The sequence below is a fragment of the Mustela lutreola genome, chromosome 17 (assembly GCF_030435805.1).
Source record: "Mustela lutreola isolate mMusLut2 chromosome 17, mMusLut2.pri, whole genome shotgun sequence".
In the NCBI taxonomy this organism is placed as follows: domain Eukaryota; kingdom Metazoa; phylum Chordata; class Mammalia; order Carnivora; family Mustelidae; genus Mustela; species Mustela lutreola.
The window spans coordinates 34,381,184-34,395,798 of NC_081306.1; the positions used below are offsets into that span (position 1 = coordinate 34,381,184).

At 50.6% G+C, this 14,615-nt stretch overlaps 1 protein-coding gene across 9 annotated transcripts in view; it reads left to right on the forward strand.

Moving 5' to 3' along the window:
* Nucleotides 1–14,615, forward strand: part of SUN1 (Sad1 and UNC84 domain containing 1) — a 55,174-nt gene that overhangs the window by 10,979 nt on the left and 29,580 nt on the right. For 7 of the 9 annotated variants that reach the window (XM_059155015.1, XM_059155018.1, XM_059155020.1 and 4 more), the window contains exons 2-4: nt 5,927–6,023; nt 12,873–13,061; nt 14,389–14,573. In XM_059155015.1, coding sequence (XP_059010998.1) covers nt 5,947–6,023; nt 12,873–13,061; nt 14,389–14,573 — 451 coding nt within the window. In that variant the 5' untranslated portion in view covers nt 5,927–5,946. Of the gene's footprint in view, nt 1–2,842; nt 2,866–5,926; nt 6,024–12,872; nt 13,062–14,388; nt 14,574–14,615 lie in introns of those variants that run through there. The other 2 variants (XM_059155016.1, XM_059155023.1) reach the window with 2 other exon arrangements.

Sequence of the window (14,615 nt, forward strand, 5' to 3'; positions counted from 1 at the left end):
CTTGCAGATGCTGCACTCAGCCCTGTGGCCCCTAACGTGTGCTTTTCTTGTTTGGACATGGCAGCTCCGTGCCCGCCCTGAAGAAGCTCTCTTTTGGGGGTGCTTGGGTGGATCAGTGGGTTAAAGCCTCCCTTCGGGTCAGGTCATGATCCTAGGGTCCTGGGACTGAGCCTGCATCAGGGTCTCTGCTCAGCAGGGAGCCTGCTTCCTCCCCTCTCTCTCTCTCTCTCTCCCTCTCTGCCTGCCTCTCCCCCAACTTAAGATCTCTGACTGTCAAATAAATAAATAAATCTTAAAAAAAAAAAGAAGCTGTCTTTCACCAGGATGGAGGAGGCGCCCTTGTGCACTCTGCCCAGACTGCCCAGGCAGGGAAAGTCCTGCCCTGGGGCTCTGGACCTGGGGCCTGCAGTGGCCCCTCATAAGGTCCTAGCAGCCAGAGCAGAGCACTCTGAGGACAGTGGAACCTGGACAGGGCCCCTCTTCTGTAGCACATGCATTTGCAGAATGTCAGCCTCAGATTCTTTCCAGGGTTTTCTGATGCCATTGAAGACATTTTCAATCTGCCTTATTTTATTTTATTTATTTATTTGACAGAGATCACAAGTAGGCAGAGAGGCAGAGAGAGAGAGAGAGAGGAAGGCAAGCAGGCTCCCTGCTGAGCGGAGAGCCCCACATGGGGCTCGATCCCAGGACCCTGGGATCATGACCTGAGCCGAAGGCAGAGGCTCTAACCCACTGAGCCACCCAGACGCCCCTCAATCTGCTTTTTTATCTACTGTTGTATGAGTGCAACTCAGCTTTCCCTTGAGTCTCAGGCTGGGGCCAGTAGAGTCAGGGCCCTGATACCAGCAGGAAGGCTGTGGTGTTCGGGGGATGGACATGGAGGCTAGGAGCAGCGTTTTGAAATTGCTGAGTGCTCCCGTTTAGTTATCAGTGGATCTAGAACCCGAGTTGCACGTTTGCTGTTGGGAGTTCTGGCATGCGTCTGACAGGTCCGGGCTGACGTTCCCACCTGTGGGCTCCTGGTCGGAGCTGTCCACGTTGCTGATGGTCTTTGCCTTTAGACCTGGGAGTGAGTTAGATCTCCATCTCAGCGGTTGCTCACTCAGAAGAAAAGCAATGTTGAAAGGATTGAGAGCACAGCTGTATAACTCCGTTCTACCAGATGTTCAAGCTCACTTTTTTAAAAAAAGATTTTATTTATTTATTTGAGAGAGAGGCAGTGAGAGAGAGCATGAGCGAGGAGAAGGTCAGAGGGAGAAGCAGACTCCCCGTGGAGCTGGGAGGCGGATGCGGGACTTGATCCCGGGACTCCGGGATCATGACCTGAGCCGAAAGCAGTCGTCCAACCAACTGAGCCACCCAGGCGTCCCTCAAGCTCACTGTTGAGCATTGTGTGCCAGGCACTGCCTTGCACACACGATTTCATTTCATCCTTCTTGCCACCTTATTTCATTTTCCTTCTCTGTATTTAATGCGCACGTTTCATGGAGGGAACTGAAGAGTGATTTAAGTATTAGGGTTAGGGGACAGGGGGAGGGAAAATGGGAGAAAGCAGGATCAGTGGAGAGAAGCACCGGGTAAATTCCAGAACCGTTCACCGTCACATCCAGGAACTCTGCTGCAGTGAGCGTGGAAGAGAGCAGCCCATCATCCCTTCCTTCGGAGACTCTGGGTCCCGCCTCTTTGTAGTTCTGCTTTGTGGGTGTTTGGTCCTCTAGTGCTTCTCCAGGGGAGAAGTGGTTTTAATGTCCTGTGGACTAAGCTGTGGCCAGAACACACCCCTGGGCCACAGGTCAGGCTCTGCATATGGCTCTGTACCTGGATGCACTTCATGTGGTCCGAGGAGTGAAATCAGAACTACTTAGAAGAGGTAGGCGTGTGTTTACTGGGCCTGGGCTGTAGCAGCTGCTGAGTGCCTATCGTGGTCCCCTCTGCACGCCCTCCACTGTCCCCTCCTGTCCTCCTTTCCTCCAGAGCCACACTGCCTGGTGTGCCTTCTAGAGTCTGGTATCTTTCTGCACTGGTCCTTTGGAGGGTGTCCTGTCTGGGCATGTTATTATGTCCATGTCTCCTCTCCTGGCCCATTTTACCAGGAATCTGCCACTGTCTGCTGTATCTCCCGGTTCTCACTGGTTACGTTTTTGATGCAGTCGCTGCTGGAATTCTGTCATTCCTGGGATCCCATGATAGCCAGTGGCTGTGCTTGCTTCTTTGGTTGGATTTATTTCAGTGACAAGAAATTCAGTTTATTTATTTAGGAATTTTTTTTTTAAAGTAGGCTCCATGCCCAGAACCAGACCCCAAACGGGGCTTGAACTCATGACCCTGAGATCAAGACACGAGCTGAGATCAGGAGTCAGACAATCAACCAACTGAACCACCCAGGTGCCCCCAAATTAAATTTACTTTTAAATTGTGGTGTAAGGCCTACCTGAAACCTGGCTAGAGGTGGTATGGTTCAGCCTTGTCGTCTGGCTCATTGATGGGAAGAACCAGGTTGAAAAATAGGGCTGTAGTTGGTCTTACACCTCCTGTTAGCTTCTGAAAACACCATTAGAAACTAACCAGAATCTCTTTCAGGTGGTTGAAAATGTGAGAACATATAAATGTTAACTTTTTAAATGAGTCTGTGAGTTCTTACACAGGGCTTCCTCAGGCTCTGAGCTCCCTTTCTGTGCTGAGTCATGGGCTGGAGCTCCTGGGTCCTCAGCGGCCTTGTCAGGAGAGCTGGCCCCCCCTCCACAGTCTGCTAGTAGGGGCGGAGCTGGGACGGGAGCCCAGATCCAAGGACTCCGCCCTGTCCTTAGCAGCAGGCTCTAATGTCTCTGTGTCCTGGTCTTGATCTTGGAAGTGAATGCTCAGGTATTGGCTTTAGGGCTTCTGCCCTTGTTTGTTTGTAATGGTGACCTCTGTAAACTTCAGGGATGTGGTCACTAAGGGTGTGTCAGACACCAGTTATAGCACAGTTGGTAGAAATTAGTGATTAGGACAGCTTTTTCTGGGGTTTAACGTTGGTAATGCAGGTGTTGGAGAATATTAAGTGGGAATGAAGTTGGGAAGTTGGGGTTCCATTAATCAGTGGGTAACTAATAGGGAATAAGAACCTAGTCCATGGTCACCTCTGGAGAATGAGGATAGATATGGGGCATTTACAGTGTCCCCCTCCCAGGCCTTTCATGGCTGCCTGTTGAGTGAGTGCTCAGCCCACAGTTGTCAGGAGCCTTTGTGACGCGGCTGGGGTGGAGCTTGGGCGGGGGTGGGGGGGGTGCTGTCAGTCCTCGAGGCCAGGTGCCAGGGAGCCAGGCGTGCCGGGAGCCTTGCTGGGAGGGAACGTGGCAGGAATGCGCTTGGTTCTGCTGTCCTGCTGCCCCTGCGTCTGGACTTGAGCGTTGGCTAGAGTAGGCCCTGGGGGAGATTAGGCAGGAGAGCAGGTGGGCAAGCACACGGGTAATGCCATAGTGCGTTGATCGGTGCGGAGACGTTGGCGTGTGCACTCCAGTGCCACGGAAGGCTGAGGAGCGCATGTTAAAGGATGTTTCACGGGCAAGTGGCTGGGTCTCTGAGAATAATGAGGAGTGGAAATGAGGAGTTTTGTGGTGTTTGTTGAAATTAGTAGTTAATATTTCTGTGTTTAACTCCATAAAGAACATCCGTGGAGCCCCCAGGTGGCTCAGTTATGCATCTGACCAACCAGGCATCTCCCCTCCGGTCTTGATCTCAGACTTGTCAGTGTAAGCCCTGTGTTGGGGTTTGCACTGGGCGTGGAGCCCACTTAAAAAAAATTGTTTTGGACTGTTTCAAAGAAAATGGTGTGAATCAGAGTACTTTTGGTTTAGTTCCGAGAAAATAGTCATTTACACATAAATATTTTTTGTCCATGCTGGTTTTTTTTTTTTTTTTTTTAAGATTTTATTTATTTATTTGACAGAGAGAGATCACAAATAGGCAAAGAGGCAGGCAGAGAGAGAGGAGAAAGCAGGCTCCCCGCTGAGCAGAGAGCCCGATGCGGGACTTGATCCCAGGACCCTGAGATCATGACCTGAGCCGAAGGCAGCGGCCCAACCCACTGAGCCACCCAGGCGCCCCCATGCTGGTTTTTATTTTTAATTTTTATTCCGTAGATTTTTCAGTAATAGGTTATGAACCATTTCACTACCGTGTGTTTTTAAATTTTTTTTTTTAAAGAGATTTTATTTATTTGAGAGAGAGAAAGCACGAGTGAGGAGGAGGGAAAGAGGGAGAAGCAGACTCCCCACTGAACAGGGAGTCCGATGTGGAACTCAATCCCAGGACCCTGGGATCATAACCTGAGCCAAAGGCAGAAGCTTAATGGACTGAGCCACCCAGATGCCCCTGCTTATTTTTAATTTGGTGTGTGTGCGTGTATGTGTGTGTGCACGTGAGAGACTGTGTGAGAGAGAATATTTTTAGCCAGAGGAAAGTTTGAGTCATTCCAAAGAAATTTAGATGACAATCTGAAAACAAAACTTTTTTTTTTTAATTAAAAATTTTTTTTTTTTTTTAAGTAGGCTCCACACCCAGCGTGGAACCCAACATAGGGCTGAAACTTATGTGAGATCAAGACCTGAGCTGGTATAAAGAGTTGGACACTTAATTGACTGAGCCTCCTGGGCACAGCAAACCATTTTTTGTTTGTTTATTTATTTATTTAAGATTTTATTTATTTATTTGAAAGAGACAGAGTGAGAGAGGGAACACAGGCAGGGGGAGTGGGAAAGCAAGAAGCAAGCTCCCCGCCTACCAGAGAGCCCGATGCAAGCTCAGTCCCAGGATCCTGGGATCATGACCTGAGCTGAAGGCAGAGGCTTCATGACTGAGCCACCAGGCGCCCCCAAACCTTTCTTTCCCTTTTTAAAATAATTTATTTATTTTTAGAGAGAGTGCATGTGCACTTTGGGGGGGGGGGGTTGGGGAGAGGGAGAATGGAATCCCAGGCAGACTCCTCACTCTGAGGAGGGAGCCTGACTTAGGGGCTCAATCTCACAACCTGAGCCAAAATGAAGAGTCAGACGGTTAACCAACTGGGCCACCCAGGTGACCTAAAAAAAAATTTTTTTTTTAAGATTAAATTTTAAGTAGTCTTTATGCCAAATGTGGCTTGAGCTCAAAACCCTGAGATCGATTGGACTGAGCCACCCAAGCAGCGCCCCAAACCTTTTTAATTAAAAGATAATCAGTGTTCTTTGGGGGAAAAATAAAAGTGTAAGCCATGCCTTCAGCTCATGTGTCATTCAGCCTGCAGTCTTCTTGTTCGGCGGTGCATGGGCAAACAGCATCTAGAATGAGTGCTTGACCGTGGATTAGGAGGCCGTTCTATTTTATTTAATAACAATGAAAACTAGGGTGCCTGGGTGGCTCAGAGGGTTAAGCCTCTGCCTTCGGCTCAGGTCATGATCTCAGGGTCTTGGGATTGAGCCTGGCATCAGGCTGTCCGCTCAGCAGGGAGCCTGCTTCCTCCTCTCTCTCTGCCTGCCTCTCTGCCTACTTGTGATCTCTGTCTGTCAAATAAATAAATAAAATCTTAAAAAAAACAAAAAACAATGAAAACTTAGTGCTGGAGAATGAGAACATTTTGATGGCTTTAGGAATTTAAAAAGATATTTTAAAAAGGGTCTGAATCACTCCCTGGTTTTTGGAAAGTGCCCCAATTGTCATAATTATGAGTGAGTAGTCTAGGGATTTGTCATTCTAGGGAACTAAACAGAAGGACTTCTAACTATGAGAAAATTTTGTCTCCTTTGCTTAACCAATAAAAGCAACGACTGTTAGTGTGTCTCACTCAAACTGTGGTGGTGATGTTTGGGTCCCCAAGTGTGTGCCCTGGGTTGGCTGCAACAGACAGACTTGTCTGTGTGTTTCTACCCTGTTAACACCCTGCATTGCTTTTTCCCCACTTCTGCAGTATGACTTGAGGCCGTGACCATGGATTTTTCTCGGCTTCACATGTACACCCCTCCTCAGTGCGTGCCCGAGAACACTGGCTACACCTATGCCCTCAGGTGAGCGCGCTTGCATCCGTCCTCGTCCTCTGTCACCTGTCACCTGTCACCTGTCCGCTCATAAAAGCCAGGGAGGGCCATCCCCTCCACGGGAGCTTCTTGCCACTTGCAGCCAAATGCTGTCTTTTGAAAGGGAAAATAACTGCTAAGTTCCTATGGTACTGCGGCTTTAGGAGACTGCTAAACCACCATGGAGATGGTGAGGTTGTTTTGAAAACTAAACGTTCTGGTGACTCAGGGTGAGTCATTGCCCATGTCCTGTTGTAGACCCCACCCAAGTGGCTGTGGTCTCCCGGGTAAGTCTTTGTGGTTATGGGTAGGGTTTTGCGACTGGTATTAATGGCGGGATATTTGAAATTAACAGAAATAACCTGGAAAGTGATTTGCCTTTGAGAGGAGGAGGTATCAGAACAGAATTGTCGGGACGCCTGGGTGGCTCAGTGGGTTAAGCCGCTGCCTTGGCTCAGGTCATGATCCCAGGGTCCTGGGGTCAGGTCCCGCATCAGGGTCCTTGCTCGGCAGGGAGCCTGCTTCTCTCTCTGTCTCTGCCTGCTTGTGTGCTCTCTCTCTTTCTCTCTGACAAATAAATAAATAAATAAAATCTATTTAAAAAATGAAGCCCCAGGTCTCAGGAGTTCCTGCAGCTCCGCATTCTGTGCTGTTCCTAACCTGATACTGAGGTCTGGGAGGCCTGGCTAGTTCACAGGGTGGGAGGGGTCACGGAAACGAGGCTGAAGCCCTGTGCAGCTTGGCCTAGTGCCAGGCAGCACAGCATTGGGCGGGGGCCTCCAAGGCACACGAGGAAAATGCCTTTGTGAAGTTTTCCAGTGGCTAATCTTCTAAAGGATAAAACTAGAGTAGAAACTGTAAGAAAACTGGAAGGTATTTTAGCAAAGGTACTTTTTTTTTTTTTTTTAAGATTTTTATTTATTTATTTAACAGAGAGAGAGATCACAAGTAGGCGGAGAGTCAGGCAGATTGAGAGAGAGAGAGAGAGAGAGAGAAGCAGGCTCCCTCTGAGCAAAGAGCCCGATGCAGGGCTCGATCCCAGGACACTGAGATCATGACCTGAGCTGAAGGCAGCGGCTTAATCCACTGAGCCACCCAGGCGTCTCTAGCAAAGGTACTTTTTAACTGTGTTAGTCAAACTTCATATTTGATAATTGAAGTGTTTAGTTCACAGTTTTAGATTATGTCACCTTTGACTGTTTTTGTCAAGAGTCCTGAAATATTTTAGAACAAAGGGAGTGGGCTGACTCAAGTAAAACTATTCCTTACTCTGTATTGTAGAGTGTAAAAATAATTACTCCTGGCAACTTATTTTTAGTCTTTAGAACCTGTTTTAAATACAGGTTTTTAGAAATGCACGTGTGTAGGTCTCCCCTTGGGGACATGGCCCTGTGAGTTTCAGCACTACCACCATCCCTCCCACCACCCCCCTTCAGGTAGACATGTGGGTGGGGGCCATGGAAGCAGAGGAGAAGTAAGCGGAGGTGTGGTTCCTATGCTGGGCTGTGAGCTTGGACTGTGTCTGAGGGCAGTGGGACCCAGGGAGAGGTTTGAAGCCAGGAGTGGTATGACCAGGCTTGGGCTCAGAAGGGTGCCAAGGCCGGCAAGGTGGGTAGCGGGTTAGGGGACGGGAGCTGCTCAGAGACCAGGTCACTGGGGAGTGCTGGGCAGAGCAAGGGTGTTCAGAGCCGGGGGCTGTGGGAGGGGCAGGTCCCTGTGTGGGCCCCAGGGTGCAGATGGGGGAAGGGAGGGTGGGGAGAGCAGAGCCCTCAGCAGGAGACTTTGTAGGACTGGGGGTGGGGGCGGGGTTGTAGGCAAGAGGATGGGTGGCAGTCTCTGATCTGGGCATTGGTGTGGCGTGTAGGGCTGTGCCCCGGTTGCTGGGGTGAGGGGGTCAAATGGTGAGGGGGCAGCCGGGTGGGGGAGGCGGAGCACAAGGCTGAGGCTCACACGCATGACTTTCGCCTCTTGTCTTTCCACTTGCACCTCTGTATTCCCTTTGAAACCTCCCCATCACCCAGTTCTGCTGGAAACTGGGGGTCCCCACAGTCCCCAGCCACCTGGCCGCCTTGGTGGGTCCTTCCCCTCAGTGCTGGGGACTCTGCATCCCTGGCCGACAGCTGTCCAGCATGTCTTCATTGTGGTCTCCGTTGTGCGCATGGAGGATCCGCCAGCATCCTGGGCGTTCCAGTTACTTAATTAAAATATTTTTCTACCATGGAGATTGCCATTAGTGTAAAAGTCTGGGGGGCAGGAATAAGCCCTTCTTTCTTCCCCCCAGTTTCCATGCTTCTGGCACTAGGCTCCTCCCTCCCTCTCCAGTGGGGTGTTGCAAAGCACATCTCTAAAAGATGATACTTGAAAAAGTTAGCCAGAATACTAATATCACACCAAAAGCTCCTAGTAGTTTTTAAATTTTTATTTATTTTTTAAGAGATTTTACTTATTTGGGGGCGCCTGGGTGGCTCAGTGGGTTAAAGCCTCTGCCTTAGGCTCAGGTCATGGTCCCAGGGTCCTGGGATCGAGCCCCGCATCAGGCTCTCTGCTCAGCAGGGAGCCTGCTTCCTCCCCTCTCTCTCTGCCTGCCTCTCTGCCTACTTGTGATCTCTCTCCCTGTCAAATAAATAAATAAAACCTTAAAAAAAGAAAGATTTTATTTATTTGACAGAGAGAGGGAACACAAGCAAGTGGAGGGGCAGAGGGAGAAGCAGGCTCCCCAGATAGCAGAGAGCCCCATGTGGGGCTTAATCTCAGGACCCTGAGACCATGACCTGAGCTGAAGGCAGACGCTTCACTGACTGAGCCCCCCAGGCGCCCCAGCTCCTAATAATTTAAAACAACCCCTGGTACCTCTGTAACACACCGGAGAGTCACTGCTCAGTTTCTCAGATCTTCATCTTTGTTTTAAATCAGCAGGATTTTGCATTTTCCCTAAGTGTTTGCCTCTGAAGTTCTCCTCTGGGTGTTCCTGTGAGCTGGTGGTTAGACACAGAGGTTCGATCAGTGCGGGGCTTGTGTGTGCGTTGGCAGGACGACACCCTTCCTTCCTAGCAGGGGAGGCCTGGCATCTGGTTTGGTGTCCCTGAGGAGCCCCCAGCTCCACACACGATGGGGATGCAGTTGTGGGGACACTGACTTGAGCAGGAGGCCGAGGTTCTCAGAGGCCCGCCCCCCGGCCCCTGCAGAGACAAGGAGACCCCGCTCAGGTGGCAGCCCACACTGGAGGCAGTGGTCTGACTACCACCCTGTGCTACCACGGTCTCTGCCACAGATGCCATGAGGCCAGAGTGTGTCGAGGAGGGTCCCGAGGACAGGGCTATACCTGGGAATGCAGCTCCATGGGAGTTTGCGCAGACACAACCTGAACACAGCAGCGGGGGCAGGAGTTGGAATGAAACACGTCGAGTGAGTGTAGACAACGTTTTAGCCAGTGTGGCTGGTTAGAGAAGGAGAAAGGGCCGGCCCTGTTGACGTTTGTTTTTTCTGGCACCATGGGCACAGATGGGAGGGTGTCTACATGCTGATGGTTGGGGGCCACACAGAGGTTGCAGGGGAGGGAAGAGACACCAGACAGAGGCCACAGGAATGGGAGTCATTCCATACGCTTGCCTGAGAGGGGCCTGATTTCCTGGAGAGGAGGAGGGGCAAGCCCTTCTGCACCCTACAGTAGAGGTGCGGTGAGGCAGGAGCGCACTGCTGTGGTTGGTATAGGGGCACAGCTGGGTTGGTCCCGGGGTCCCCACTGCTGGGACCAAGAGGCCAGTGGGCTGTGGCAATAATCCCCAGGCAGAACCCCAGTGAGGCTGAAGGACCCTTGTAGCAAAAGATCCCAAAGGGCGGGTGATGGATGGTTGGCTCAGGGGCGGCCGCAGGGCTCACATAGAGAAGAACTGGGACCCATGGGGGTTGGGGCAGATTCCTATATGGGACTTGCTCTGCGCTGTCCCCCTGCCCAGCGGCCGAGCTGCTCTGTGATGATGTTGCAGCTCTGGAGGGGGTTGGCACCACCAGCCGCGCGGCACTGGCCGGCCTTTACAGCTCGTGGCTTCAGTCTGTGGTACATTGTTCTCTAGTCTTTTAATTAGAAGTGCATCTAAATAACTGACATTTCTAAAAGAACATTTCATTGATAAGGGACCCAAACTCCACTCTGCTCTGAGGGATTAGGTGTGTCATTATCTCCGGGGTCTCTGTACTCGTCGTATATACTAGTTATAATAATGGACTGTGACATGACACTGGCTGAGGGGCTGGCTGGTCTGGGTGCCTGGTGGCTCACATCTCCTGCAGATGTTTGCACCTTTCTGCCCAGCTCTGGGCCCATCTGCCTGCAAGAACCTTGTAGGAATAATGGTTGGGATCCCAGCCTAGGGTAGAAGGGCACTCCTGGCTGGTGTGGCCCTGGGACCGCAGCCCTGGCGTGCATCCAGAAGGCACCATGTAAGCACGGAGACCCAGACCAAGTGGCCTGTGTTAGCTCTGTCTCCGGGGAAAGGGGCCCCACAGGTGTGTCCAGACTCAGAACCTGGAATGGCTGGCTGTTCCCTCCTTCCCTCCCTCCCTCCGAGCCCTCCTGCTTTGGAATTCAGTGTGCCCACCTCAGACTAAAAGGGCCTGAGGCCCCATCTGCTTTCTGCTCCAGAGGTAACCACTGTGAGCAGTTTGAAGGCGCCTTCCTGCTCTCTTCTGTGCCTTTCCCTTACCTGTGTGTGTATACGAATGTGGGCTTCTGGTTTTTTTAAGGGGATAGACCATTTTTTTTTTTTTAAAGATTTTTATTTATTTGGGAGAGAAAGTGTGTGTGTATTCATGAGTTGGGGGAGGAGCAGAGGGAGAGGGAGAGGCAGATTCCCCGCCGAGCAAGGAGTGCGAGGCAGGACTGGATCCCTGGACCAGACACGACCTGAGTCAGAGGCAGTTGTCCAGCTGACTGAGCCACCCAGGGGGTCCCTCTCTTTTTTTGTTTTTTGTTTTAAGAAGGCTCTAGGCCCAGCGTGGGGCTTGAACTCACGACCTGGAGATCAGCGTGGCACGCGATCCACTGAGTAAATGTCCCGTGTGCTTCTGTTTTATAGTTTGTTGTAACATAAATAGAATGATACTAGCGTCTTTTCCTTTTCTGTTTAACAGTATGTACAGATCTCTCATGATCATGTTACAGAATTTAGGCAGATGTAGCCTGGTTCATTTAACTGTTCCCCTGCTGGTGGACTGTTCCCAGTTGTCTGCTGTTGTAACACTCCTGTATTTGCTTCTTCTAGGCCCTTCTAATCACACTGACAGGGTTTAGAACACTCTTTTGATGGCCAAGGCATTCCAGGTTCTGTGTTGGAATCCTGGGCCCCCGTCAGACAGCCGCAGTGTCGCAGGCTGGGGCCTTCAGAGCCCGTGAGCTGGGCTGCATCCTGTCAGCTCACTCACCTACCGAGTTCCGTGTTTGTCTAGAGTGGCCGGAGTCACATCTGTTTTGGGGCTTGGACAGAGGTGGATGGACTTGGATATCATTGTCTTCTGACGTTCAGGTTTTTCATAAATGGCTGTCCTTAGATGAAGAGGAAAAGTGTGCTGGGGGAGGGGACTGGTCCAGAGTTACACAGTAAATTCTGACTGGAAAGAAGAGAATTTTCTTAAACTAAGATTGTACTTGTATAAAATATTTTTGGAAGAAGAGTATAACCCATACTTTAGATTGTACTCAAGTTCTGCTTCCGTCCTTGCCGTGTGCTCAGCGTGGGTGAGGTGGTATGTCTGAGCCCCTGCCCCAGCCTCTGGTGAGAGTGAGGAAGGGGTGCTTACTGAGGCTGTTTGAGACCCCTTAGTGCACGTGGCAGGTGGGAGCAGCTGGTGTTTACTTACTGCTGGTTTGCTTGAAAAGTTTTCAGTATCAGATCTAATATATTTATGGTGAACGTGATTCTGAAATTTTTTTTTTTTTTTTTTACTTTGATATAATATAAAACATAAGGCAAACTTGTCCTTAGCTTGCTTCCTTTGCTTGAGAGCCTCATGGTTTCTGATGGTTTCTAGATGCTCAGCCCAGCCTGCTCTCCTGAGCGGGGCTGTTGTCCTTCTGCTTCCTGGATGCCTCCCTGTGGGTAAACAGACCTGCAGGACAGGGGCCCCCCCTCCAGCGGGGTAGGCAGCCCCTCAGCCTCCAAGTTTGTCTCTTGCCCGCTTTGCTGCCCTCTTTGGCCAGGAAACCCTCAGCCCATGCTCCTCTGCTCACGGCACCATGCCTGCCGAGCATGGCTCATCTCCAGCTGTAAGTGTGGGGTGCTCACTGGTGGGAACCTTGCAGTCGTCAGCGGGATGGTCTGGGCAGATCAGGAAGTACACTTCCCTTCCCAGGGGAGGCACAGGATAGATGCTTAATTAAGGCATCTCAATTTGGAAGAACTTTCTAACAGCACAAAAGTATGCATCTTTTAGTTGGAGATGATTATGTACAGGGGTATTGAAGTGACTTTGTGACCAGCTTGTGTCTGGCTTCCTGGTGAGTTAGTTGCGTACGGCACAGCATTCTGCTGCTTTTCTCCCTGTGGGGTTAGTGGTCCTGTGGTCACCATGTCCTTAACTGCTCTGGCAGTAAATGCATTCTGACTCTTTAAGGATGTTGACGTAGTTCCAGGTGGAGGTTCTCGTGAGCACATCCTCACACAGGTTAGGGTTAGCTCTAGACTGAGATATTTGGGTACTTGGAGCCTCGATCCCATAGATGCTGTGGCCAGAGTGTGTCTGTGGTGAGCAGATCAGTACCCGTTGTGTTCACTCTTTGGTGAGGAGGATGTTTCAGAAGTGGCTGTCTGCATTCTTCGTCTCTGACCGTGTTTTTCCTTCCAGTTCAAGCTACTCTTCTGATGCGCTGGCTTTCGAGGCTGAGCACAGACTGGACCCCGTGTTTGATTCTCCAAGAATGTCCCGCCGTAGTCTGCGGCTGGTCACCACCACGTGTGCTGTGGAGGATCGCCAGGCTGGGGATGCTCATTCCTGCACCAACAGCGCTGTGTCCCTGAAGGACCGCGTTGCCAGGTGAGTGCTGCTTCCCGTGTCCCCTGACATGCTTGAACGCCGTGCGAGCCAAGTGAGCAAGCTTTCAGGTCCATGAAATCACACTCTTGTGTCTAAGGCTGTGTGTGTGCACATGCACACACATGCCTGAAGTCGTAGCCCTTCTTCGGGACAGTGTGGCTTGTCTGGTGCTTGTGCAGGCTAAGGTTGCTAGCTCACGGGCTCTTTGCACCGACAGCTGGCCTCCGGCGTCATCTATGGGGCCTTGCCTTACCAGATGGTTGAGTGGCGCTGAGCTCTGCATTGTTAACACTTGGTCTGTTGATTGAAATCTGTGTGACCTAACAGACGCATCCATGAGGTTTAGCTGTTCACTTCTGATCGTGATTGCGTTCACTTGATTTCTGAGCTCTCCGTGTGCCCGTCACACGTGCATACCCAGGAAGACGCAGTGTGCGAAGTCTTCCTGCCATTTCAAGATAATGTTCTGTTGCTCATGTAAGAATGATGAGTTTCCCATCTGAATGGTCATCTTACGCTCAGACTGGGGCAGTCCCTGTGAAGACAGTGGTGGAAGGCCAGCTTGCAGCCGGGCCGGGCACTGGCAGCCAAGGCCGCGTGTGCCGCACACTCACTGTGGGTTACGCAGAGCACAGGAGAACGGGACTGCACCTCCTCAGACTCAGGACGTGTGTTGGAGAGCGCCAGTGACTCCCTGTGTGTGCCCTAGTGAGTCTGTTGTCTGCCCTGGGGCAAGGCCCTAGGCGGTATCCGGGCACTGCATACTCAGGTTAAGAGCACGTGGCTGTGTCCTGGCTCACTCCCTCCAGGACAGAGTCGTCTTATCCAGCCTGGTGCTGACATTAATGAAGTTTGTCTTCAGCGGTTTTGTTGTCTGTGCTGAATACGGGTACACAACATGAGGTCGCAGCCTTTCCTTGCTGTCCTTAGTGCCGCTCCATCTTTACCAGTGAGTGAGAAATTAAGCGGGTATCTGTGTGAACACGCTTGTTCTGGAAAGGGGAGGAGTTAAATTTATAAATCATAATTTTTATTTTAACTTCTTTTTATTAGATTGTTTTAAATTTTAACTACTTTTGGGTCGTGAGGCCTAAAATAATCTAAAAACTGTCTTGTGTGTATAATTTTAGAAGCCGCTCTGACCCCAGCTTCAGGTTTCCTGTGTTAGATGAATGGGTATTTCATTACAGCAGAGAAGACAGAAGAAAATGGCCTTAAAAACACTCTATTTGTTTTTAGAGATTTTGTATTGGTAAAATAGAATTCTTTTGTATTTACCATAGGAAAGAAGTCTATAAACTTGTTCCTTTTATTCTTTTCTTCTTAGAACAGTAAAACAGCGCAGGAGTGCAAGCAAGCCAGCTCTTAGTATAAACCATAGCTCGAGGAAGGCTGTGTCCTGTGCCGCAGGCCAGAGTGTTGCTAGCATGCTGTCAGGGGCGGCCTGCCTGCGGCCTCCCGTGCTGGATGAGTCTCTGATCCGTGAACAGACCAAAGTGGACCACTTCTGGGGTGAGTCATCTGCCCCTTACAGGGTGGGAGAAACAGCGGGAA